This window comes from Apiospora marii (genome assembly GCF_038362585.1).
Source record: "Apiospora marii strain CBS 49790 chromosome Unknown utg000003l_segment0_segment0, whole genome shotgun sequence".
Classification (NCBI taxonomy): domain Eukaryota; kingdom Fungi; phylum Ascomycota; class Sordariomycetes; order Amphisphaeriales; family Apiosporaceae; genus Apiospora; species Apiospora marii.
In genome coordinates, this window is record NW_027117374.1 from 5,625,881 (window position 1) to 5,650,270 (window position 24,390).

The 24,390-nt window shown below is 56.2% G+C and overlaps 7 protein-coding genes across 7 annotated transcripts; 6 read left to right on the top strand and 1 right to left on the bottom strand.

The window, feature by feature from the left end:
* Positions 1-1,475: 1,475 nt before the first annotated feature.
* On the top strand, positions 1,476-2,604 carry PG985_005318 (uncharacterized protein; the record flags this gene model as incomplete). Its single annotated transcript, XM_066825087.1, has 2 exons — positions 1,476-1,790; positions 1,882-2,604. The coding sequence occupies 2 exons, from the start codon at positions 1,476-1,478 to the stop codon at positions 2,602-2,604; spliced, it is 1,038 nt and encodes a 345-aa protein (XP_066688247.1).
* A 1,030-nt stretch (positions 2,605-3,634) lies between these two features.
* PG985_005319 (uncharacterized protein) lies at positions 3,635-5,650 on the top strand (the record flags this gene model as incomplete). Its single annotated transcript, XM_066825088.1, has 1 exon — positions 3,635-5,650. One exon carries the CDS (start codon positions 3,635-3,637, stop codon positions 5,648-5,650), a length of 2,016 nt encoding a protein of 671 aa, XP_066688248.1.
* Positions 5,651-6,336: 686 nt separating this feature from the next.
* PG985_005320 (uncharacterized protein) lies at positions 6,337-8,801 on the top strand (the record flags this gene model as incomplete). Its single annotated transcript, XM_066825089.1, has 3 exons — positions 6,337-6,777; positions 6,835-7,543; positions 7,597-8,801. 3 exons carry the CDS (start codon positions 6,337-6,339, stop codon positions 8,799-8,801), a joined length of 2,355 nt encoding a protein of 784 aa, XP_066688249.1.
* Positions 8,802-11,326: 2,525 nt separating this feature from the next.
* PG985_005321 (Acetyl esterase/lipase) lies at positions 11,327-12,112 on the top strand (the record flags this gene model as incomplete). The annotated part of the gene is made up of 1 exon (XM_066825090.1): positions 11,327-12,112. One exon carries the CDS (start codon positions 11,327-11,329, stop codon positions 12,110-12,112), a length of 786 nt encoding a protein of 261 aa, XP_066688250.1.
* Positions 12,113-12,690: 578 nt separating this feature from the next.
* PG985_005322 (uncharacterized protein) lies at positions 12,691-14,242 on the bottom strand (the record flags this gene model as incomplete). The annotated part of the gene is made up of 4 exons (XM_066825091.1): positions 12,691-13,342; positions 13,402-13,807; positions 13,890-13,912; positions 13,980-14,242. The coding sequence occupies 4 exons, from the start codon at positions 14,240-14,242 to the stop codon at positions 12,691-12,693; spliced, it is 1,344 nt and encodes a 447-aa protein (XP_066688251.1).
* Positions 14,243-18,414: 4,172 nt separating this feature from the next.
* Positions 18,415-20,334, top strand: PG985_005323 (uncharacterized protein; the record flags this gene model as incomplete). The annotated part of the gene is made up of 6 exons (XM_066825092.1): positions 18,415-18,463; positions 18,521-18,589; positions 18,655-18,793; positions 18,853-19,387; positions 19,469-19,937; positions 20,009-20,334. The coding sequence occupies 6 exons, from the start codon at positions 18,415-18,417 to the stop codon at positions 20,332-20,334; spliced, it is 1,587 nt and encodes a 528-aa protein (XP_066688252.1).
* A 2,081-nt stretch (positions 20,335-22,415) lies between these two features.
* Positions 22,416-23,601, top strand: PG985_005324 (uncharacterized protein; the record flags this gene model as incomplete). Its single annotated transcript, XM_066825093.1, has 3 exons — positions 22,416-22,637; positions 22,719-23,200; positions 23,268-23,601. 3 exons carry the CDS (start codon positions 22,416-22,418, stop codon positions 23,599-23,601), a joined length of 1,038 nt encoding a protein of 345 aa, XP_066688253.1.
* Positions 23,602-24,390: the final 789 nt, after the last annotated feature.

Below are 24,390 nucleotides of genomic sequence, written 5' to 3' on the forward strand. Positions count from 1 at the left end.
TACTGGGATGCATCGTCCCATCTTTTTGGTCGCAATTCCCAGGTTCGCGAACCCTTCGAGATGGACCATTTTCACAAGATCAATTTACAACTCGCTGGTGATACGTTTTGGCCATGCAACTCGAATTGCCGACATGAGGAGCATGCCTCAGATTGGCTTATCGGAAAAGCAATTTAGCTGATGTCATCTGCGCTGAATCAGGCTGCAGATTGCACGCGGAGGGGGCGATATGCAACACCCCATCACATCACCTATAAGTAGGCTGGGCTGTCAGCACAAGAGGCTGCATGCAGTAACCTGGACACTCGAAGCGAAAAGGACCAACCACCAATTTTCCTTCTCAGCCCCAATTCAGTGGTCCGCGCCCCTCAACCTGCCTGCCTGCCAACAACCTTCAAGGCTACTAACAAAGCTATGAGGCTCCGAACGATTCAGATTGAGCACGAGATCGGGCATATGCGAGGCAAGCAAAAAGAAGGGACTTTCGGCCGGTTTCACCAAAGGCTGAAATTGGGCTAGGTCGCATTCAGTGCCGCGACTCCAATCTCCAAGGGTGGTGCTGTGCTGGTAGTGTCACTCTATTTTTGGCCCCTACGCCTTTCCCTAGCTGCTCCTCAGCACCTGCACTTTACGGAGTCGCCATGGCCTTGGAAGCAATAGCGCCCGTTGTCTACGGCGGTGGTAGCATCTAGCGATGTAACGGAAATTGATAGGGTGGCCATCGGCTCCATCCGCCTTCAGCTGTCTGCCCGACTGTCACCCCTCCTTACTGCCCTCCTGTCTTCGATCTTGTGCTCTGGTTACCTATTTTCGGCTGCACAATGCTGGGCTGAGGAACGTTGCTAATGCATCTTGCTGGGGTCCGCCACACACCACCTCGCTGCCACGCTCTTCTTGGTCTGCCCTTGGATGCACATGCTAAGTCAGCGCGATGGAGGATCACACGAAGTCCCAATTGGCCATTTCAATGCGACGCATCTCCTGGTTGGCCGTGATCCGGAATGGGGGCTCCACTGTGGACTTGATCCGAGATCGACTGGATTCCTGTTGCGGCAAAGCTGCTGCTGGCTGTGTTGGCACTAGAGCTGCATGTCAGCTTGCACCCCTGCTCGAAAATAGTTACGTCGTAACGAACTGTGAGAGGAGGGAGATGGTCCCTTGTGGTTCTCCCCGTAGGTATATGGTCTCCCCCGGCGGTGGTCCCTTGAGCTTGGGTGCTGCCGAGGGAAAACGAACCAACAGAACGGATCCCGAACAGTTTTTTGTTTGTATGACCTGGCAAGCAGCTAATCTCAAGCGCACACCCCTCTTCTCGTTTCTTTTTCACTTGTTTCCCACCGATCCTCGGGAAATGGTTACTGTCTTTTCTGTTTCTGTTTCTCCCTTTTCCCGTGTCGAGACGTTTTCCCGTGTCGAGACGTAGAGAGGTTCCGCCTGCATAACCGCGCGACAAATCCGAGCTACCTACCGCAACCATGCGATACTCCCAGATTGGACAATTGTTGGCTTTTGGCCTCGTGTCATGTGCCACGGCACAGGAGGTCACCTGTTGGGCCCCGGACGGCAAGACCCAGGCCGACAACGAGACATATGTCCCCTGCAACAAGCTGGGGATCCAGCAAGACGGCATCTTTTCGAGCTGCTGTGCTCTGGACGGACCGGCCGAAAGGCGAGACACCTGCTCGTCGCTGGGTCTTTGTAACGGCCCCGACAACCGGCTGCGACGCGGGTTCTGTACCGACAAGACCTGGAAGAGCAAGGCCTGTGTCGACGTCTGCATCACGACAGAGGTACGAGTGAATGACACGAACCCTCGGCTTGATTCTGTCGACGTTTACCATGTGCCTTCACGATAACTAACCAACCAATTGCACGATTTAGGATGGCGGCAACCCGAGCAACAGCTCCGTCATAACGAATTGCAATGACGGCAGTGGCAAATATTGCTGCGGCGAGACGACCAGCTGCTGCGGCACAGATCGCGCCGTGTCCATTCCGACGCAGGATAGTGTATGTTCGGCACATACCGCCGACGACAATGGCAGCGACGCCACCACGTTCAAGAACGCCACCATCGGCCTGGCCGTCGTCGCCGGCGTGTCCCTGCTGGTGGCCATGGCCTCGATCTTCTGGTTCCTGCGGCAGAACAAGTCGCTGAAGCAGCAGCTGGCCGACGAGAAGTCCAACTCGGAGCACCGCCACCACCAGCAGGCGTCCATGATGCACGACCGCGCCTCGGTGGTGCCGACCATGACCGACTCGAACCACCCGGGCGGCTCGGTCTACGGCGGCTCGACGACCCACCACAACAACCAGTCACCCCTGCTGGATCCGAGCCACCCCTACTACAACAAGACGCCCCACGGCTCCCCGCCGCCGCAGCCCATGTCGCCCAACTCGGACATTCACCACCACAACAACAACAATATGGCCCGCTACTCGGAGCTCGACGGCGGAACGGCTAACCGCATCGAGATGGCCTCGCCCGATCCTTACACCCAGCAGAACCGTAATTCGACGCAGACGAACAACAACAACCGGGATTCGACGCAGCATCCCAACTACAGCAGCCCCTTGCACTCGCCGGACCTGCCGCAACAGTAGCTGTCGATTGGTCTTAAAGCACTTGAAAGGTTTTGTACTTAATGTTTGTACATTGAGGGAAAAGGATGGGTGGTTGGCGTTTTGGTCAGCGGGCTTCTTTTTCATTTGCTTCTTGGCTGGTACTCGGTCGCTGATGGTTGGGCGATATGCTCGTCACGCGCGCACACATATACCCGCATTTTGCCCAACGTGGTTCTGTTGGTGATATCCAGAAATATAACACAACTAGTTTTAGTTACGTAGTTTTGGATTTTTGGAAACAATGGGAGTATATGATGAGCTGGTGGTTCCGGCTCTGGCTTGACATGATATGGGTGTATCTTTATCTTTGCACTGCCATAGCATATCATTTAATGCAAAAGTATTACATGTAGACGAACTCATTGATACGCAGTGAAGTCCTTCCTGGCCAGTGTATCTTATTACTATTGGCGGATTGAAAAACCGCCCTGCCTCGACCAATGTCTAAGGGATCCTCGGTCGTTCGGCGCATCGGCTTTTGCACGATACTCCATGGACGATGCTCCGTGGACAACTCGTCGCGCAGCTCGTGCTGCTGAAAAGAGGTAATCCCACCTATGCGACCTTGAACAGATCAAATTAAGAAGCCTTGTATATCAAAGCCCCTTGCGCCATGGGGAAGTTCCTGCCCTGCCTTCGGTTCGCTGGAGGCCAGCTTGCGCTTAAGGGAGGGGGGGCTTCGTTACATGGCACTAATGCGGATTCTAAGCCCAGTCCTTGGAAATGACGTAGAGTCTGCCTTGTGACCGAAATGGCCAGCTCAATCTCAATGCCGATTGAACCAATAATACCTACTACCAGCTTCTGCTCTGGCATATGGAACTTTCTTTCCGATGCGACCTACCTCAGCCAGCACACAAGATGTAAGATTTACTTACCCGGCTCACTTTCTTACCAGCTTTTCCCCCAAGCCACATCATATCACTCATGATGGAAACAGCTTTCCACAACCAAATACCAATGCCCCAAGTCGCCCCGTCATTGCAGATTCTGCAATGAGTTCAAACGAATGTTCAAATCCGAAAACAAATCGAGAATATTCAACTTTGGGAAAATCAACAACATCAGCGATAAGCCGTGTCATCATCGTCTATTGCAATGGATCCGCGACTCGCTTGGGAGCGGACAGGAAGATTACGATATTGGTGGTGTTCAATTCAAAAACCATGTCGTGGTTTATTGCCACGCCTGGTCAAGGGCGACACTTCTTGCTACTGCCCCAGAGGATGGATCAATGTTTGTTGGACGCGTGGTCGACAGCGACTGGGTGGACTTGGATTTGCTCCGAGATTGGAAAACAATGTGCATTACGGAGCACGGAGAGCGTTGCTGCAATCCCCTTCAGCTCTCTCGAGCCTATCCAGCGTGGCTTGTTGATACGTACAACAACTGCCTTGTGCCAGGAGAGGGCATATCGGAATACGTGGCTCTCAGTTACGTATGGGGTACTAAGGCTTACCTTCGCTGCGAATCTGCCAACCTGAATGCGCTTCAACACCAGGGTGCCTTGTCGGAGGGTCCATTATCCACGGATCTACCGCCTACAATTTCGGATGCTATGGGACTTGTACGCTCGCTACAGGAACGTTATTTGTGGGTTGATGCATTATGCATCGTTCAGGACGCCCCTGACCAAACAAGAGAACAACTCTTGATAATGGCTAAAATATACGCATTTGCGGTGTTTACCATTGTCGCCGCCGACGGGGATGCGAGCGAAGGCTTGCCTGGCATCCCAGGTATCTCTGCTCCACGTAACTTCAATCAGCTGGTCGTGCCATTCGCAGCAAACGAGACGTTGATCGTCAGGGAGAATATGGATTTCGATAGCCGCTATTTCCACAGAGCATGGACCTTCCAGGAGTATGCTATGTCCCAGAGACTTCTGATCATCAGAAAGAAGCAGTTTAACTGGGTGTGTTCCTCTATCGGAAACTACGAGGATTCTGTTTATGACGATCTCTACCGTGGGCCAAGCTTGAACATACCGCAGATCCAGTCAGGCAACCCTTGTTTGGAAGAGCTACAACAGGTATTCGAAATTTACAACGACAGAGAGCTTTCCTTCCCCGAGGATGCTTTGGCTGGCGTGACTGGCATTCTGGATATATTAGGCAGGACTTTCGAAGGCGGGTTTCTCTATGGTCTGCCGGTAATGTATTTCGAGGCGACATTGATGTGGAAAACCAGTGGACAGAGAATACGTAGACGACTTCACTCGGGGAAACAACACTCCATCCTGGAAGGATCCTGTTTGCCATCTTGGTCTTGGTTAGGATGGAAAACAAGCCACATCTATTTCAACGAAAGCGATGGAGATCTAGAGAGGTTTGGAACTGCTTCCTTCAGCATCACCCAATGGTACAGTCATCAGGCACCTATGTCGAGCGATAGGCGAGCGATTGGTCCTTGCTTTCCGGGCAGGATGTTGAATCCTGACGATGATTGTCTCGATGATCCACTGGCTCAAGGATGGGCAGTAAATACATATAACCCCGATGTCCACGGGTCCAGCGGGCCTTTAGTCGGAAACCGTGTCTATCGACACTCGCTTATGCCAGGTCAAACGTTCTGGCGCTGGGTCCCATTCAAAGATCCTCGAGACAAACCCTGCCCTACCACGCACCCACAACATCCGTTTGTGTCATGCAGAACTAGACGGGGATGGTTCCTTGCTAAACGGTGGAACTTCAGATTTCGCGACAACGCCAAAGTATTTGACATGAACAGAAGTCCTTGCGGGCGGCTCCAGGTCACGTCAGAGGAGACTTTGACCGAGTTGCCAGCTCCTGAATCTTCTCAGTACGAGCCCATAGAGCTTTCAGCTATTTGCCTGCGGAAAGTACACCCTGAAGAGAGAAAACACTACGTTGATTATCTTGAAATGTCTGAGTCCGATGAGACTTACGGCGTTCTTTGGGTTGAATGGGAGGACGGCGTCGCTTACCGTAAAGCCGTTGGGGAAATCGATAAGGAGGCCTGGGAGGCGCACGACCTTGAGGACGTTGATCTCGTGCTTGGATGATCTTGTACTGAGCTGTGATAGTAGAAGAATAGATAAACTGGGAACCAGAAAATTCAGCATGTGTTTCTGCTATAAGCTGCCCTTCAGTTGTGTCAAGTGCTGGTCCTATCTTTACCCAGTTCAGCATCGAAGGGGTTGCTTGGGCGTGCTCAGAGGTAAGCTTTCCATACATATTGTGTTGGCTGACAAGGGTTGCCTCTAAGATTGATCACTGCCAACACACGAAGCTCGTATTGACAATCGTTTTCACGAACCGAGATTTACCTTGCAAGCTTCTTCGTTTGAACGTTCCATGCCGGATAAGCGAGGCCCACTGTGAAGGATTAGATTTTCGCATTAATTAAGCTGTCAGTGAGCTCACAGTGAGACAACTGGACGTTCGATCTAGTGGTACAAGATAGGGTTAAGGTTTCGATGGGATCGGAACGGCCAGCCACTACGGTTGCATCCTGCCTTAGGTTCTTCCTCATGACGGCACTTTCGTTGCTTCCCGCCGGGGCGGCGGAAAGGATGCGGGATTCCCAGCCCGCTCCTTTGAGATTTTACCCCAAAGATCCATCCGACAGGAATGCCGTCTTGGCCTCGCGCCACCATGTCAGAACTCATGGCGTGCATAGATGTTTGCAAACCGACGGGTCTGTGTTTGTAACACATTGTCCCCATCACCAAACCCACATTTCTAGACAATGCGTCCCGAACCCCTGATCTTCGCGTTAGGACTCCTTGATACGGCACGAGCAACGGCGGCTAACCGCACCAAATGGACATATTCTGACTGGAAAGCCGGCGCAATATTCAAGCGTCAAAGTGGCGCCGCCGCTTGCCCAGTGCCCCAAGATGTCTCGGTCACGGCGCCGAAGGGGACACCTTTTGTGCCTTTATCGCAACCGGAGTTGGACTCCATCGTGGAATGGCTGGGAAGCTCGTCGCTGGGGCTGAACCTGTCGGACCCGTCCAGCCCCACACTGGCGATGAGCGACAACTACATCTCTCATATCGAGATACTCAAACCGAACAAGACGGACGTCACGAGCTATCTCAGTGGCGACTCCAACTCCGTGCCGCGATATGCACGCGTAGTGATTAATGAGGGGGCGGCTTCGGTGCCCGGCGTGGTCCAGTATTACGTGAGTAACCATGCAAGGCGCTCAAGTTACTTGGACGCAACTGACTGACATGTGCAGGTCGGGCCTCTGCCAATCTCGGACTCGACGACCATGAGACCTCTGGACTACTTCTACAATGGCCCGAACGGCCCCAAGGTACTCTACAGCGGCGGCCTGTTCGACGCGCCCCGGCAGAGGGCCGTGGAGGCCATCGTCGCGACCACCATGGCGAGCATCGCGGACATCACCCTCAACCTCACCGGGCTGGCCTACTACGGGTCCGACGACAACCGGACCAACGCCGAGTACTTTGTCCAGAACCCGTACTCGACCGACGGCACCACGGGGGTGACGTGGCTCCCGTGGCGGCGGCGCGCCCCGAACCCCTGGGACCAGCCCTCGGACCTCTACGTCAGCTTCGACATTGCCGGCACGGACGCTTCCCTGTACCACCTGCGGATGATCGTGTACAATCTGGTCGTGTATAACTCCACTGATGATTTCCGCGCGGCGTGGTCAGCTGGCGAGATCACCAAGACTCCTAACCCGACGACCAACGATTCGTTCCTGGACAAGGACCGTACTGGGCCCGTGCGAGATCTCGAGGATCGGTTCGCTCCTACGGTGCTCAATCTGGACGGGAACAGATACCGGGTTGATAACGACAACAAGTATTTGACCTACATGGGGTGGTCTTTCTACACCAGGTTCGACAAGGATGTGGGGATCCAGTTCTACGACATCAGGTTCAAGGGCGAGAGTGTCTTGTACGAGCTGTCCCTCCAGGGTAAGCACATCTTTCAAACACTAGTCCCACGTCCCAAAGCTGACGTATGGTAGATGCACTCGTCCAGTACGCCGGAAACAACCCATTTCAGACCGGGACGGCTTACAGCGACCGCTTCTACGGCATTGGCGCCCAAGCGGTGCGCCCCATCCCGGGCTACGACTGCCCGTACCACGCCACCTACTGGAACGCGACGTTCAACGACGGCACCAGCCTGCGGACCATCGACCGGGCGATCTGCATCTTCGAGACGGACCTGGGCGCCCCCCTGACGCGCCACAACGTCTACGGCCAGTGGGAGCAGTCGACCAAGGGCTCCAAGCTGGTCGTGCGCATGATCGCGACGCTGGGCAACTACGACTACCTCTGGGACTACGGCTTCGCGGTCGACGGCAGCCTCAGCGTCGACGCCCGCGCCTCGGGCTACGTGCAGGCCAACTACTACCGCCCCGACGACGCGGGCCGCTGGGGCCCCCGCATCGGCGAGACCATCTCGGGCACCATGCACACCCACGTCATGAACTTCAAGGCCGACTTCGACCTCGTCGACCCCCGCAACTCCTTCCGCCGCACCGACCTCGTCGTCGAGAACGTCACGCAGCCGTGGTACCCCGAGCGCGGCGTCTTCGAGACGATGCGGTATGATATTGGTGATATCGCGTCCGAGGCGGGCGGGCTGCTGTACCTGCCGCCCAACGGGCAGTCCATGTACACCGTCGTCAACAAGGACCGCCCCAACGCCTGGGGCGAGCCGCGGGGGTACCGCATCGTCCCCGGCCTGAGCAACGTCTACCTCCCTTCCCGCAACTCGCCCTTCTTCCTCCGGTCGGGCGAGCACGCCAAGCAGGCCTTCGCCGTGTCGCGGCAGCACGACACGGAGCCCGCCTCGACGGCGGCGCTGTCGGGCAACGTGCCCGAGGCGCCCCTGGTGGAGTTCTGGGACTTCTTCGCCGACGACGAGTCTCTAGACCAGGAGGACCTGGTGGCCTGGGCCAACCTGGGGATGCACCACTTCGTGCGGGCCGAGGACCTGCCCAACACGCTCGCGGCCGAGGCGCACGCGAGCCTCCTGTTTGCGCCGCAGAACTGGGGGGACGGCGGGGAGAACACGCGCGACCTGGCCAACGCCGTCATCTACCGCGCCGACGACACGAATGGCGCGGGGGTCGTGGTGCCCGAGACGAATGGGGTGGAGGCGCCGGCTTGCTTGTTGTTGGGGGCGGACGATGAGTTGCTGGGGGTTTTTGAGGACCAGTGATGGATGCGGCAGGGGCAGGGGGCAGGTGCGATTGAAGAAATTGGATCGCAATGCACATACAACATACACGCACGGCACGTATAGGCTGGGATCATATCACATTTGGTTATCATAATTTGCTCAGTGAATGGGATTCGTATGAATTTCATAGTGGTTTTTTTTATCAATTGAACCGACCTGCATCGCGTTTCCCAATTCCAAAAGGAGCGGTAGGTAGAAACGTGAGAAATTCATGGATGAGGGGGGGTGCAGCGTGTTTATCGAGGATTCTGCCTACGTGGCTGTAAGCGAACACAATTACCGTACCGGTGCTTGATTCGTTTCGTTCTCGCTTCTCGCTGGTGGCTTCTCCACCATCTGGGCAGAGTCTGCAAGGTCTTGCATTTCTTTCTTTTCTTTTTCATCTCGTCAATCAATCGATGGAGCCCAAGAGCCCGGACACAGTCGCCGATCATGACCAGTTTGCGGTCGCTGCTGGCCCCTTCAGACGGGCGTTTTGACTCGTCGGGGGGGAAAATGGTCGCGGGGAAGTTCTAGGGGCCTGGCCTGAACCTTCTGCACTTGTGGGGTTCGGTTGGGTTTGTTGGTCCAAAAAACCGGTCCCCTGTAAAATGGTGCATCAGTGGTTCTTTCCTGCATCAGCGACATCCGGGCTTTCAGGAATCAAAAAGTTTTGCTCAAAACCGGTATCAGAAAACTGGTAGCTGGAAGGGATTCACGTGCCAAATCATTCATGCGGGGTCGTAGATACCAAGACGTATCAATTGCACTGGTAGTCATAATAGAATGTAGGAGATGATAAGTCGGATGCAAGAGCAGTGGCATGGCAGTCTGGCCGTTGGTCAGAAAAAGGTTGCGTCGTACCGCCCAGATCGGCACCCCTCGAGTTTCAAGTGGGGGCGGATTAGGCGTCAGTCAGAATCTTGTTCGCCAACCTTGTCCACCACCCCTCGCTCGGTTGGGCGAGGTTGCAAGTCCGTCCCAACAGATCAGCCCTATCTGCCGTTTTCCAGTTGCCCGAGTGACTTGAGAAAGAGAGAGAGAGAGAGAGAGAGAAAAACCCCTCGCATCAGATGTGGCCTGTGGAGGCCAGCATGGACTGGGCGGAGTCGTGTACGGCACAGTCCTGGGCCCAGGGTTCCATCCGTTTGGGTGCTCATAAGGCTTCGTGGGAGCACGGCACCCGCGTGTCGCGTTTGCATCGCCTCGATAGACCGCAATGTCACTGTCAGGGCGCTTCAGGAAGCACTCACCGTCTTGGCCGGTCGGATGCAGGAAGGTCGAAGCATATTGATCGCCCAATATAACGGCAACGGCAGATGCATCCCGTCCCCGTTTCCCTGTCGATCTGGAATGTTCCAAGAGGCGCCCGATACTGGGTTTTGAGAGCTGCCGTACTCATCATGACGTTGGACAGGCATCTCTCTCTCGCCCGCCCCATGCGGTGCAACATCACGGTTGTAGACAGCAAACCAGGGGCTGACGAGAGTGCCCAAATCGCCCAGGGGAAGAGCTGGCCAGCAAACGCTCGGGCTGGTATCACGTCATACGACCTGGTTGTCTGGCAGCCCAATGCAACATCTGGCGCCATACAGAGGACAACGCGCATCCCACGGGTGCGACTGCGGCAGTTTGCGTGTCCGACGGAAAGACTGCTCGTCGACTCTGGGAGGGGAGGCAGATGTTCTGTTGTAAGCTGAGATTATATTGATCGGGTAAGGGCTCGCTTGCTGCATGCCGGAACCTCTGCCGTCGGATGCAAGCTCGGATGCCGAAAAGGGCATTTTACCGGTGAGTCGATGTGCAGCCGGTCGGGGCGAAGAGCGGTGACACAGGACCTTTGCCCGTGTGCGGTGTGCTCTTGGGAGGCTTCCCGTCGTCTCCAGACCGGTGCACCGGTGTACCGGAAAATTCCTTTGACTTTTCTCTATCGCAGGCCAAGTAAGGTGCCTCATCTAGATTATATCGCTTGCATGTGCCAAGCTAAGCTGGGCTTGCAGGACGGGGGCATGGGTTGTCGGGTGGGGCCCCCTGTGCAGCACCTGTGCCCAATGAAGCGCCAGATGCAAGGGGCGCTCTATCGCCAAGCGGGCTATTCGCGGGTCTTGTCGCCGGGGGCCCCAAGGCAGGGACCACGAGACCTGACAGCAATCAAGCCACTTGGAGTCGGAATGAGCTGTCAAGACTCATAACTAGCAACTGCGCCCCCTCCTGAGGCATTCGGAGATGGGGGAACAAGGGAATTTCACGTTTGGCAGTGAGTGGGTTGGCTCCCAAAGCCATTTTCCTGCCGTCCCCTTCCCTGAATATCAAGTTCGAAGTTCAGCCCAGCGACTATTTCTTTTTTCGTTTCCCCCTTTTTTTTCACTTGCTGCTGTGGGTACCACCAGTTTTCTGGAAACAAAAATATCGTGACGGGTTCCCAGCATACATTACATACTACAGACCAATCCTCCTACAAACGCCGACAGACAAAACCAGAAAACGCCAAGCCCTTATTAGATTTCTGTTTCTCCGCGGACACGATGACGACGGACCTCCACCTCACCTTCTACCCCGCGCCGGCGCCCAACGGGACAGGGGTGCTAGTCCTGCCCGGCGGAGGTTACGGCAACATTTCTTGGGACAACGAGGGCCCGCCTCCCGCCGCCTGGCTCAACGCGCGCGGCTTCGACGCCTGGATCCTGCGCTACACGGTCGACAGCCACCGCGGGGCCGTCGCGCCCGTCTACCCTGCGCCGATCGACGAGGCGGTGGAGGCGGTGGGGCGCATCCGCGCCGGCGGGCGGGTCGCCACGCTGGGGGTCTGGGGCTTTTCCGCGGGGGGGCACCTGGCGGCCATCACGGCTACTACCACCACCGCAGCTGTTACCAATGGCCTAAAGAAGAAAACAGGGGGGGAAGAAGACGACGCCGCCGAAACGGAGAAAGGGGTAGCGTCCATCGTGGACTTCGCCATCCTCACCTACCCCGTCATCACCATGCACCCCGACGCCATGCACGAGGGCTCCCTGCGCAACCTGCTCGGCCCCGACGCCGCCGAGGCGACGCGCCGGGCCATGTGCGCCGAGACGCGCGTGGGCGCCCACACGCCGCCGACCTTCCTGTTCCACACGGCCAACGACCCGATCGTGCCGGTCCAGAACACGCTGCTGTTCGCGGGGGCGCTGGCGCGGCACCGCCGCCCGTTCCGCCTGCTGATACTGCCCGACGGGCCGCACGGCATCGGGCTCGCGATGGAGGACAAGGAGCGCAGCTGGACGGGGGAGCTGGAGCGGTGGATTGTGGGGTTTGTTGCGGCGAAGGCTTGAGGGCGGAAACTAAGACAAGGGACATGAGGAAAGACATACACCGAAACTGGAGGGGAAGATGGGGAAGAAGGGGACAGAAAGAGAAAGACGGACAGAGACTAATAGACTTGCATGGGCCGGATTTAGCATTACTGGATGTCAGTACGTCCGGAGTTTCGAGATTGGATGCATCAAAGGTTAGAAAAGAGGGCACCAAGGTATGGCCATTACTAGATGACGCCGTCTGCGAAGGCGTGAGGGAATCAAGGGTGAATTTTCTGATCACTCACTGAGCTCACCTGCCCATTATGACAAAAACGCAAAAGCAATTAGCGCGTGTGCCACTGCTTTGACGTCAGTGGTATAAAAGGATCAACATCCCTCTGCGAGACAATCTGGGTGTTCACTCACTCGGCTTGGGGAAGACCCTAGCTAAGGCGCCAGTCAATTGGTTATGATGTATTCTCAGATACATATCGTCTCACTTGCAAACATTGGATCGTGTCAATGCCTCAAAACATCGTATTCCAATATAAAAGGGTATCGAACTAGTAAACAGGCCACACAAGAACCCCACCAACACCAAAAGAAAGAAAGCTCTAGTATCCCTTCCCCAGCGAGTCTCTGTCCGGCGACCCCGAATTGGACCTCGGACCCCGGACCGCCCCGTTGGAGAACGCGGGCGGGTTCGTCCAGGGCGCCGCGGCGTGCAGCGGGTTGGCCTCGTACTCGATGTGGACCTCGCGCGTCGTGTAGATGCCCATCCGCGGGTCCCTACCGTTGTTATTGTTCCCGCCACCGCCGCCACTGCTCCCATGACTGCCCCCGCTGCCGCCCGAGTCGTGGTGCCGGTGGAAGACGGCCGCGTCGGGCGGCCGCTGCGGGTGCTGCTGCTGCTGCTGCAGCTCCTGGTTGAGCCGGTGGTTCTCGAGCTCCGTGTACGAGTAGGTGCTGCCGCGGCTGCCCTTGCTGCCGTGGGGGCTGCCGCGGTGCAGGACCGAGTCGACGACTTTCCGCATGCGCCGCCCGGTGCCGGTGCCGGTGCTGCGGTTGGTCGAGACGTGGGACAGCTGGCCCGTCATCGTGGTGGTGGTGGCCTGCGTCATGTTGCCGAAGGTCGTGTTGTTGGAGATGTCCTCGTGCTCCCACATCTCCAGCCGCCGCTGCTTGGCCACCTTGGCGATGAGCTCGGCCATGGACATCTCAATGTTGAGCTTGACCATGTAGGCCAGGGGGTGGAACTGCATGTATCTGCATGACATGAATATCAGTCAGTGTTACTAGGTATGTCCCCCGACGGTAGCACTCACACGAAGGTGTTCCTCAGGCTCATCATGGAGATGATGAGCACGTCCATGCTGAGGGAGAAGCAGATGATGAACATGTTGAAGCGCACGAGCGTCTTGTACTTGGTGAGCCCGTTGGAGACGAGGTTGCGCTGGACGATGACGATGAAGTAGATGTTGAGGGCGGCGTCGATAATGAGGTAGATGCACTTCTCGCAGCGGTCCCACCACAGGTTGATCCACATGTAGCGCGCCGAGATCTGGAGGCGGGCCGGGATCCAGATGTTGTAGACGGTGATGTTGACCATGGTGATGATGACGGCCACGATGGCCTTGAGCTGCCGCGTCCAGCGCTTGTCGTGGATCAGGATCGCGCACCGGTTGATGATGATCTGCAGCAGGAACTGGACCTGCAGGGCCCAGAGGGTGACTAGCAATTGGCACATTCGTTGGTCAGTTTACCAGAGTACGGCTTTCGTTTCTGTATAAGAGACTTTGTGGTGTTACCGTACGGATACCGAAGTAGTAGGCCAGGCTAGAAACCCCCCCCACCACTAAGTCAGTAAGTGTACTCTTTGTCTCGAGATGAGTGTTTCACTCACCTTGGGTTCAAGATATGTTCCAAGTACAGAAAGCACAAGAGGGCAAAGCCCGCGCAAACGATTATCTCACTCCAGATCATGATGATGTAGGGGCTCCGGAAGACGCGGCAGCCGCGCTTCTTGTACCCATGCCACGTCTGCCGGGCGGCCGTCCAGGTCGTGAGCCATCCGAAGCCGATGGTGAAGCCGAAGGCGAGCGAGGCGATGATGTAATCTTCTGTCGTGACCGGCTCGGGGACATAGTTGGGCGAGACGTAGCTCATGGTCCGCCGTTGCTGGAGTTTGTGAATTCTGCTTCTTCTTCGATTTCCCTTTTTTTTTCTTGTTTTCTTCTTCCTATAGGTGCTAGGAATGGCGCCGTGCAGACGGTTCGGAGGTGTGCTGGCGGGTCCGCAGCTCGACCATTGGGGCAGAAACAGTTTGTTTTAAAACATCGAGTTTCTGAGAAAGAGTCGTTCGTGTCGCCGTTTGGTTATCCCCCCTGATTAGAGAAAGAGTTCTGAAAGCGCGGCAGCTTCAGATAGTAGTATAGAAGAATGACAAGGGGCTAGGTATGTATGTATGTATGTAATATGGTCCGCAGCAGTCCACCTGCGGAGAGGGGGAGAGATAGACGAGGGCTCTTGTGGCAAATTGGGGCCGACAGCTGGGAAGGATGCTGCCAAAATACTATGTCTGGTACACATTACCGTTATTCCCATTGAGCCACGAGACGGGGAACAGCTCGCGAGTCATAGTGGAGGTGAATCACTCTATTCTCCCGCCCATGGTTTCATCCTTACGCGAGGAGCTGTTGAGACTGGCGGAGATGGAGCCGTCTGGGAGCCTCTTGTTGCACAACTCGATGCCAGCTCAACGTGGTCGACTGTGCAAATCGGGGGATTAGAGTTCGCCGCGGCACCGCCTGGCCGAGCTGATGGTCAGGACAGGAAGCAGGGAAGCGGGGCATCAGTATGGAGAAGAAATGATGAACTGAACGAACTGGAGGGCGGGAAGGGCGTTGACGAGTCGTGATGGATCGGCCATGGTGCGAAGGCTACGACGCCTTGGGTTACGCCATAACTTTATTTCAGCTTAGGCCGTTCCCCTCCTACTCATTGGGGCCCTTTTGGAGTCTTGGCCCTCTCGACGCTGTAGGGCTAAGACACTCCGGATGACGCATGGACAGGGGGCATGTTTTAACTTTTCCGTGGGCCGGCCTAACGCGGGGGGTCGACTTGACGAACCCATTGCGTGCCGTTCGGTTGCTCGCTCAATTCTTCCATCGAAGTTCTGCATCGGCGTCTACTGTAGTGGTACAGTATCCAAGGCTTCTCTGGGGAAGGTGGAAATCCGGAGATGAAGTACCGGAACGATGGGGCTCGATGACAAGACTTGGGATAACGGGCTGGTCACAGAAACAAGTTGCAGTCCTGGCGGCAGACGGGGCATGGTGCATCCGAATAGGACAGTAACACATACACTTCATGACAACGTCTCAGCAACAGTGTCACAGGCTTACCATCCTATCAAACACACCACTCTCGCCCCCAATCTGGTCATGCCTGCGACCTCAGCAACGATATCAATCGAAGTGTTCCGTCGCCCCCATCGCAGCTTCCAAATTCCAATATTTTGATGGCTTTGAACAAGCGAATCGCGTCGTTGTTTCCCTGGCCCGTCTTGTGCAGGTCGCGCACTTACCGCTACTGTAATAATACGACTACTACCTACCACACCTGCGCCCGCGTTCTGGTGGGTTAACCAGCTGACCACGCCATTCTGACTTCATGGCTGTGAAACATGTGTCGAATAAGGTTCCCGAGCCTCCTCTGAGTAAGCCAGGGAGCTCCCTCGCAACCGCTTTCTGCTTCGGGCAACGAGTCGATGGGAGAAGAGTGTCGGATACTGCACCCTCCCATTCGCAGTTCCCGATGCAGCTGCACAAGTCAACACCACATCCCTGCATCCGGTCAGACCAAGCAACGGGCGTGGGGTGTGGCGAACGGTTGGCGACCCGGGAGGGTGGCAGGTGGGACCCCAACTGCCAAGGAAGCATACCCACAAGCTTCTTCTACCGACAGTCTAACACAGAATAGAGTTCTTCTAGAACTCGCCCTCCCCCGTCCTGCCCCAATCCCTCCGCTCGCTCCGTTGTTGCCCGATACCCGGAGCCGCACGCTCCCCCGCATTGCTGGAGAGAAAAACAAGAGATCATGGGTCCACAGCTCAGATTGATGTGCGTTCTCCATACTCACATATTTGATACTTACCACTCCATTCGTTAATCTCCAGTAATGAGCCACACTTTGACAGCTCGACGACAGTCGATCTGCTCCACACGGGTCCCAGACAACGGCCGATCCAGCCACCAGCAACCAACCTGTGCTTCTGACCTGCGGCTTGCCTGCCTGCACAAACTGCTACTGGCGAACCACTGGCCAATGTCCCCCCCTTGGAATCTCATTGGCACGTGGCTCTCCAACGCTTGTCATGGACGAACCCCAACCATGCACCCACCCTGCATTCGGAGTCTACAGTAGCCCGCAGCTTTGGCCAACTGTTTCTCTCTCCATTGCGAGGGTAGTGGGAAACTAGACTCGGGCGGGACTCACTAACGGGCCATCCGTCCCGACTTGATCTGCCGTGGCCACAGCCGCTTCTCTTTCTTCCGACACGACTTTCTGCCCTTTTTCCTTTCTTTTTTCCTGCCGCAGCGGAAGATAACTCCCGAGGCTTTCCCCATTGCTTATTCACTCACTGCTGCCACTACTTCTACTAATACTACTGCGTGGCTTAGTAAAGGAGCAACTCAATGTTGCTCCCTTGGCAATCACGCTTACGCAGCCCGTCAGGCCGGGAGCATCCGCCAATGCGGCAGTGAAACAACGGCCAGCAGAGAGACTCGTGTGCGGCGCGCCGTCTTTTCCGCTTATCTATCCCCAAACCCCCAGGATTACCTGACACGCGCCGCGCATGTCGATCCTTCGTCTTTCCAAACCCCGAACTCAATCGTTCTGTCCTCTCTCGGTGTGTATTACCGTCGCTACCACCTGCCTCGCACGGGATTGAGACCGGTACGACGCCACGGCACCGGAAGGGGAAGAGCCAATTCACCTTTCTCCTCGGATGTTAGCCGATCGGGTTCGAGCACGATTCTCCCTTGGTATAGACAGACTACCCCCATTAATACCACCCAGCACCATTGCAAGAGTTGGTCCATAGAGTTGGTCCATGTACTGACCTGGCCCGCGCGCCCGAATTTAGTCAGTGAAGATGGATATCCTCATTGACCTGGTGGCCCAATCTCGATCGCGTGATGCAACGAGGTGTCTCGAGAGTAACATTTCGGCCTGGAACGTGTTACGGAAACGGTTCACGAGAACCTTCCTCTTCGTCGGTGCTTGCAACACGCTCGTGCAAATGTAACCCTTCGAAAGCTTCTATGCCGTTTTCCTGGATTCCGATATTCTGCCGCAACGGACAAATGTAATGTCCGTCGACGAGCATGTCAACTCGTGACGGGTGCTCCTCTCGGTTCCAGTATCCTATCATAGGGACTCCGCTTCAACTTTATGATAGACCGATTAAGTACCATATTCCCTTTCACCTCATCGTCTTGGAGGAGGATGACTTGAGTGTGAGGGGCGTCGACATTGTCTTTCATACATCTGAAATCAGCTGTGGACTTCAAAAGTATGGTCTACCTAATCTTTCGCACCGAGATATGGCATTCTTGGGAATAATTCTCTTACTCTAGGACACACAAATAACATCGTGGTACCAGGGGGGACCATTGCTCGTGCTTGTTAGAGGTATCACACGATCTCACGGTCAATCTCACACAAGATAGATTCTGTGCGCCCGACCCGTTCTTGAAACCGGTCTTGGTTAAATACCCAACGGCGGACCTGCATGCAACATGTCGCGAGACCATGCTAGGGATGCGCCGACTGCTATATCTAGATAGCCATGCATCCCTCACCGCCACTAGTGGTGATTCCGCATCCAAATCCGGTGGACTATGCATTTTCAGCATGGAGAAGGACAGCTGGCGTGTGAGCTTTCAGTGCCACCCGCTCAGGTTCAGCATGTAGAACCAAGACCAATCTGCCGAGGCAGGGCGTTGGTTGGCCAAACTCTTGCTATGGTGCTCGGGGACGACCCGGATCTAAACTTCAGTAATCAGGGGAAGGCGTGACGGAGGACTTAATCTACTACAAGCCCATGCTGCCGTATCATCTTTTCCCAAGAACGTTCAAGGAGTGCTTTCATGGTCTCACCCAGCCTTGGCTTTTGCAAACAAGCTTAAAAGGAGTCCGCTGAGCCACCAGCCCCGGAAACGAGTCTCGGGAGCCCTCGCCCTGCGAAACACTGTACACCTCCTCCCACTGAAACCGCGAGATAGTCAACCCTTTGCTACTCAGTCCTCTTGCAAGCTCGGGTGATCGCCATCATGCCCAAGCTAGATGTCAGCGAACTGAACATTATAGCTTCAGTCCTTGGTATGCCGAACCTAAGCTTCGCAACCGTCGATGATTGCAACTAACCTATACACCCAGGGGTATTCACCATGATCTTTGGCCTCATAGCTGTGAACATCAAGAGCCGGTGGTACCTAGGCGAAGCTCGTGAGTTATGATCGCATATCCCTACGTTTGCGGCTAAACCTCATGTTGATGATTTTGTTTCATAGTTCCAGCGGTAGAAATTGGGATTATTCTAGGACCGATCGCAGCAAGGGTCCTAGACTCGCAGCAATGGGTCATAACCACCATCATCCGGCAGGATGATATCACGTTGGGTGTCATGAGAGTAATGATTGGTATTCAACTGTCAGTCCTGGCCTCGACCGGTTCTCATGTGCATCTGCCATACTAACCATACCTACCAGGGTGATCGCGGGCTACCAGCTCCCCGCTCGCTACCTCAAGTTCCGCTACCGCGAGATGCTCGTCTGCCTCCTACCCGTCATGACCGCCATGTGGCTCTCGACCTCGGTGTGCGTCCTGGCGGCGATCCCGCACCTCAGCCCCTACTCGGCCCTCATCGTGGGCGCCTGCGTGACCTCGACCGACCCCATCCTTTCGCAGGCCATCGCCAAGGGCCCCTTCGCCGACAAATTTGTCGCTCGCCCTTTGCGCGAGATTATATCCGCCGAAGCGGGGGCTAACGACGGGTTCGCATCCCCATTTCTCGGACTGGCTATCAACCTCTTGCTCCAGTCTCGCGCGCCGGCGGTGTCGCAGGGGGGCAGTATCACGGATGCCCTGGGGGACTGGGTGCTCGAGACGCTGCTTTACACCGTGGTGTTGGCGATTGTCTATGGGGCCGTCGCGGGCTACTGCGCGCGCAAGGCGGTCGAGCTCTCGCTGGCTAGGAAGTGGATCGACACGGAGGGATATCTATTATTCCCCTGCGCCTTGGGTGTAAGTCAGTCCGTCAAATTCCCCTCCCATCCAATCTACTACTACTGCCTTGGTCTCCGATACTGATAAGCTCATTACCAGCTCTTCGTCCTGGGCACATGCGGCGCCCTCGGCACCAGCGACCTGCTCGCCTGCTTCGTGGCGGGCTGCGCCCTGAACTGGGACGGCCGCTTCCTGGCCGAGACCAAGCGGCGGCACGACGAGGTCAACTCGTGCATCGACGTGCTGCTCAACTTCGCGGGGTTCATGTACATCGGCGTGACGGTCCCCTGGGCGAGCTTCGACCAGCCGGCCACGACGGGCATCACGTGGCCGCGCCTCCTCGCCCTGGGGCTGCTCGTGCTCGTCTTGCGGCGCATCCCGGCGCTGCTGATGTGCTACCGGATGATGCCGAACGTGGTGCGCGGCTGGAGGGAGGCCGTCTTTATGGGGTATTTTGGTCCGATTGGGGTCGGGGCCATTTACTATCTCGAACACACCACCATCTTGCTGCTGAGGGTGACCAACCCATCCAGCAGTGAGCAGGCATTGCTCAATGCCATTGGTCCAGGTATGTAATGCTCACCCTATGGACTTGTGTCCCGATGCTCGCTCAAAGCGGTGGCTAATCTCAGTGGCCAGTGGTCTACTTCCTGGCCCTCTTCTCCATCCTCGTCCACGGCCTCTCCATCCCGATCCTCAACCTCGTCTACTCGGCCTGCGGCGTCTGCCCCGTCACCGACGACGCCGAGCCCCTCCGGCGGTGCAGCGTGCACGTCGCCACCCCCAACAACGCCGTGCCGGGGGACCACGACACCTTCATCGCCTTCAACCGCTTCACCCGGCCCGACTACCAAACCGAGCCGTCGTTGTTGCCTACAGTGGAACGGGGCCCGCACCGCCGCATGTTCGCTCCCGAGGTCTGTGTTGACCTTGCCAGACCAGGGGCAATAGCTCCTCATCCATGATAGCAGCAAATATAAGGTTTCCAGTTCGGATGTGTGATGTGGGTTCGTCGTGAGTCGCGCGCCGTTGACGCCTGATCGGCGACGGAGATCGAACGGTTCGCGCCAAGATTGCGGTTCATGCCAAACCAAGATTCGGCCCCAAAACTCAAAAAGTCTTATCCTTATCCGGTCAGACCTACATAGCCCTAGCAGGGGGGAGAGTATTGATAAGACATGGCTCCCCCATGTGGAGCGTCCGTGGGCACACGAACGGTGATGATCTTGAGTCAGTCGGCGTCCATCGGAAGCTGCCGCAGTGTGTGGCTGGCGGGCGTTGAGGTTGTGGCGGGTGACGGCGACACCGCCACGACAGGTCAGGTCTGGGGGGAGGGAAAAGGAGCCTGTGCCTCGAAAGACGAACGAAGCGGCAGTTGTATGCGCGTCATATAGCAAACTGCAGATCAGGTTCGCGCGACGCAGGATATCGGATAACTACGCCGCAGAGCTGCATTAGATGATCGCATAAGCTGCCACGCTTGCACCGGGCGCGATGCTACAGAAGAAGTATGCAGGACATTCCAAGCCCAGTGATCCGCATACCACGTGGAGACGCGTGCGTGTGTCCCCCCTGCTCGTGTGTCATCCCCTGCCTTTGTGTGTGCATACCTCCGCATGGGCCGGCGGCCGAAATGAAACCGACAAGCACCGCAGAGTGCGGCTTTGCGGCCGCAGCGGGCTCGCTCGCGGGCGATATGTCAGCAAGCCGTCGCGGTTCGCGTTTTTACATACGTACTGTCAATCGACAGAGCGCCGACATGGTGCGCGGACAGGCTCAGGGAAGGGGCCTGCTTCGGGGGAAGAGGAAGGGAGGGAGGGAGGGAGAAGAGCCGGGGCGGACAGCGGTACGTTCCGCCATGGCGCCGGGATAATATTCTTGTTTATATTAACATCCTCGGAACCTAACTCTGTTCGATCTTGTTTCTCCGATTCGGGACCCGTTCTGGACGTCCGAGCTCGTCCTGAACGGACCGGGTTTCAGGCATCCCCCTAGTTACTTTAGGTGGCTCCGGGTCCATTTCGGCTTAGCCCGTGGTCCGTGGCCGTTGAGCCCCTTGTTAGCTCCGACGTAATACTCTACTTGATGCTTGGGATTGGTTAGATTTACGTATACGTTTTGTAATAGGCCTCCCTTAACGCCGTCCTTGATCTCTCCGTTCATGGCCCCGTATGGACTTGGCATATATCACCCTTTGTACATACGTTGGCTATAAAAGCAGTATGTCTGTGAACTGACAGAGTGGGTCAAAGAAACGTACAAGCCGGGGTGCAGAAAAATTCGAACCTCCCCCCCTGTTAACAAAGGAGACAAGAGGGAATCAACTACTCCGTACATATGCAATTGATAGCTTTCTGGGCAACTGCACTACCGTGCGGCCCCGTCGGGACTCCATCGTGTCCCCGCCGCCCCTGTAGATACGGTTTGATCACCCCCACCTCGTCGCTCCCCGTCGTGCCATCGTGGCCCAGCCCTGGCGCTCTTGACAGCCGTTCGCTGCAGGACCGTTGCGCGCCGTTACAGATTCCTCGTGGCCCCTGGTCGCACGGCCCATCTGTGCAACCCAAGCCCTGAACCGGGACAGGCCATGGAACAATTTGCACGTGTACAGTGGTTCGTATGTAAGTAGGGAGGGAATCGGCTTTTCGCCCGACGACCCCAGCCACAGAAGCCCTGACCAGGACTATATACAAACCCGCACCCGTGAATCGTTGCTTGTTTCTGTATAATGGGTGTCGGGACCCTGGCAGAAGTATTCTTGGACACAGCAGGATTTCCCGGCTGCCTGCTTACTGATCAACGTCGTATTTAGCTTGCGTCGACCCTCTCTCTACCGCGGTTGTTTCAACTCTGGTTCTCTCATTCCGCTTCCCTTCTTCTTCTTCCCTATCCCTATCCGGCGGTTTACATAATCAACTATGACCGCCGTCCCGGGCGCAAAAGCAAATAATGGTCGTCTTGCCTGCCGAATCCCGATCCTTCCTTCATAACAACGACGACGACGACGACAGGCCAGCCACCTTCTCCTGGGCCGTCCCAACTAAACATGGCCTCCTTATCCTTCGTCCCCTCCATACCGAGCAGCCCGCAGGCCTTCCTTCCGCCGGCGGATCCGGCGGCGGCGGGCGCCTCCCGCGCGCCGCTTGTCAAGGGCGTCGCCATTTTCTGCATGTTGGTCCTCACCACCATTACGTCCCTGCGGCTGTACACGAGGCGTTGCCTCGTGCGTGTGGTCGGCCTCGACGACTACCTCGCCGTAGTTGCGTGGGTGAGTGGAATGAACGCCTCCTGTCATGATATGACGATACCCGGGACACCCGCCAGCTGACGCACAAAATCTCAATTCTAGCTCTCCGTCATCATCGTGGGGACCTTGTACATGGTGCACACTAACTACGGCCTGGGACACCACATCTGGGAGCCCATGAGCCCCGCGCGCCTCATGACGTCGCTCGAGCTCGTCTTCGTCGAGGGCGTCATGTACAACATCAGCCTCATGGCCATCAAGATCGCCCTCTTCGCGCAGTACTACCGCCTCATCGCCCAGACCGAGTACCGCGTCCCCTGCCTCGTCCTCGCCGCGCTCGTCGTCGCCTGGTGCCTCGGCATGGTCTTCATCGTCGTCTTCGGCTGCTACCCCGTCCAGGCGGCCTGGGACTTCACCATCACCGAGAAGGACTGCACGACGGCCTCGCACGGCATCGTCATCGGCATCGGCAACATCATCACCGACTTCATCCTCATCATGCTGCCGGTGCCGATTGTGTGGACGCTCAAGATGAAGACGAGCCAGAAGCTGGCCATCCTTGGTATCTTCGGCATAGGTTCCTTGTGAGTTCGGCTTGTGATCCCAATCCCTCCACAAGAATTCCTTACTAACAAGTCATTTCTCCTGTAGCACCTGCGTCGTCTCCATCCTCCGACTGACCTTCCTGCGCATCACCGACGACTTCGGCTACAGCGCCGCCATCATCGACTGCTGGACCATCGGCGAGCTCTCGGCGGCCTGCTCCTGCCCGTCGCTCATGGTGCTGCAGCCGTTCATCAAGAAGCTCGGCATCAACCTCAGCAGCTTCCGCAACCACAGCCGCAAGCTGTCCGACGCGCCCGGCCGGTCCCGGCCGTCCAGCCGCAAGATCGTCTTCGGCTCGTCAGGCCGGCGGTCGGCGCCGCAGCCGGAGAACGCGAATGGGAGTGAGGTGGAGCTGTACCAGCTGTACCACAAAGTATAGTAGCCGGTTTGCGACTGGCTCGGCGAGGGGCGCAGGCTTACGATTTCCTTTGTAGTTATACCACGAGATACCACGGGCGCTAGATGCATGAATGAATGAATACCAGACTACTACCTCGCTAGAGGGAAAGAAACGGACCATCACCACCGGGGTCACCGGAAAGGCTGAATGAGCGCAGCGTGCTGAGGTTATCTATGAGCCTCGATCGTCTCCAGATTTTAACACGAACGAGATGCCGGCGTGACCATGCTACGATAATCCTTCGCCTCTGCCCACCAAGACTGGTCAAGTACCAGCCCATGTAGAACGGACTGACGCAGAGCGTACTTGCCTGTCAACCGCGGCGTGGGGTTCGAAATCTCCTTACTTTCATCGTCTTCTATGGGCTCACCCGGCCCCAACTAAAGGTCCGAGACATTGCCCGCCGCGGAACGGCGTATGGTGGCACCCAAGCCGCAATTATCGTCTATGCTTTTGTCAGTTTTGAAGGTATTGGGTATAATACCTTGTTTTGAGGTTATTATTTCTGAGGTAACCTGCTCTTTAGGAGTGTCCGTTTCTGTCGGGGAGCTTTAGTATAAATCGAAAAGAAAGGAAAGGGAAAAAATAATAAAAACGTAGTTGTGATAGCAGAGAAGATAAGGGTTATGACAAAACATCATGGAAATCCAAAGTTTGTATGATCACTTCTACTGAGGTGTAATTGATAATTGCGATAGACCACAACCTACCTGACGGGTTGTTTCCACAGTGAAATAACGCACATTGGCATCCCAACTAGACATGAGG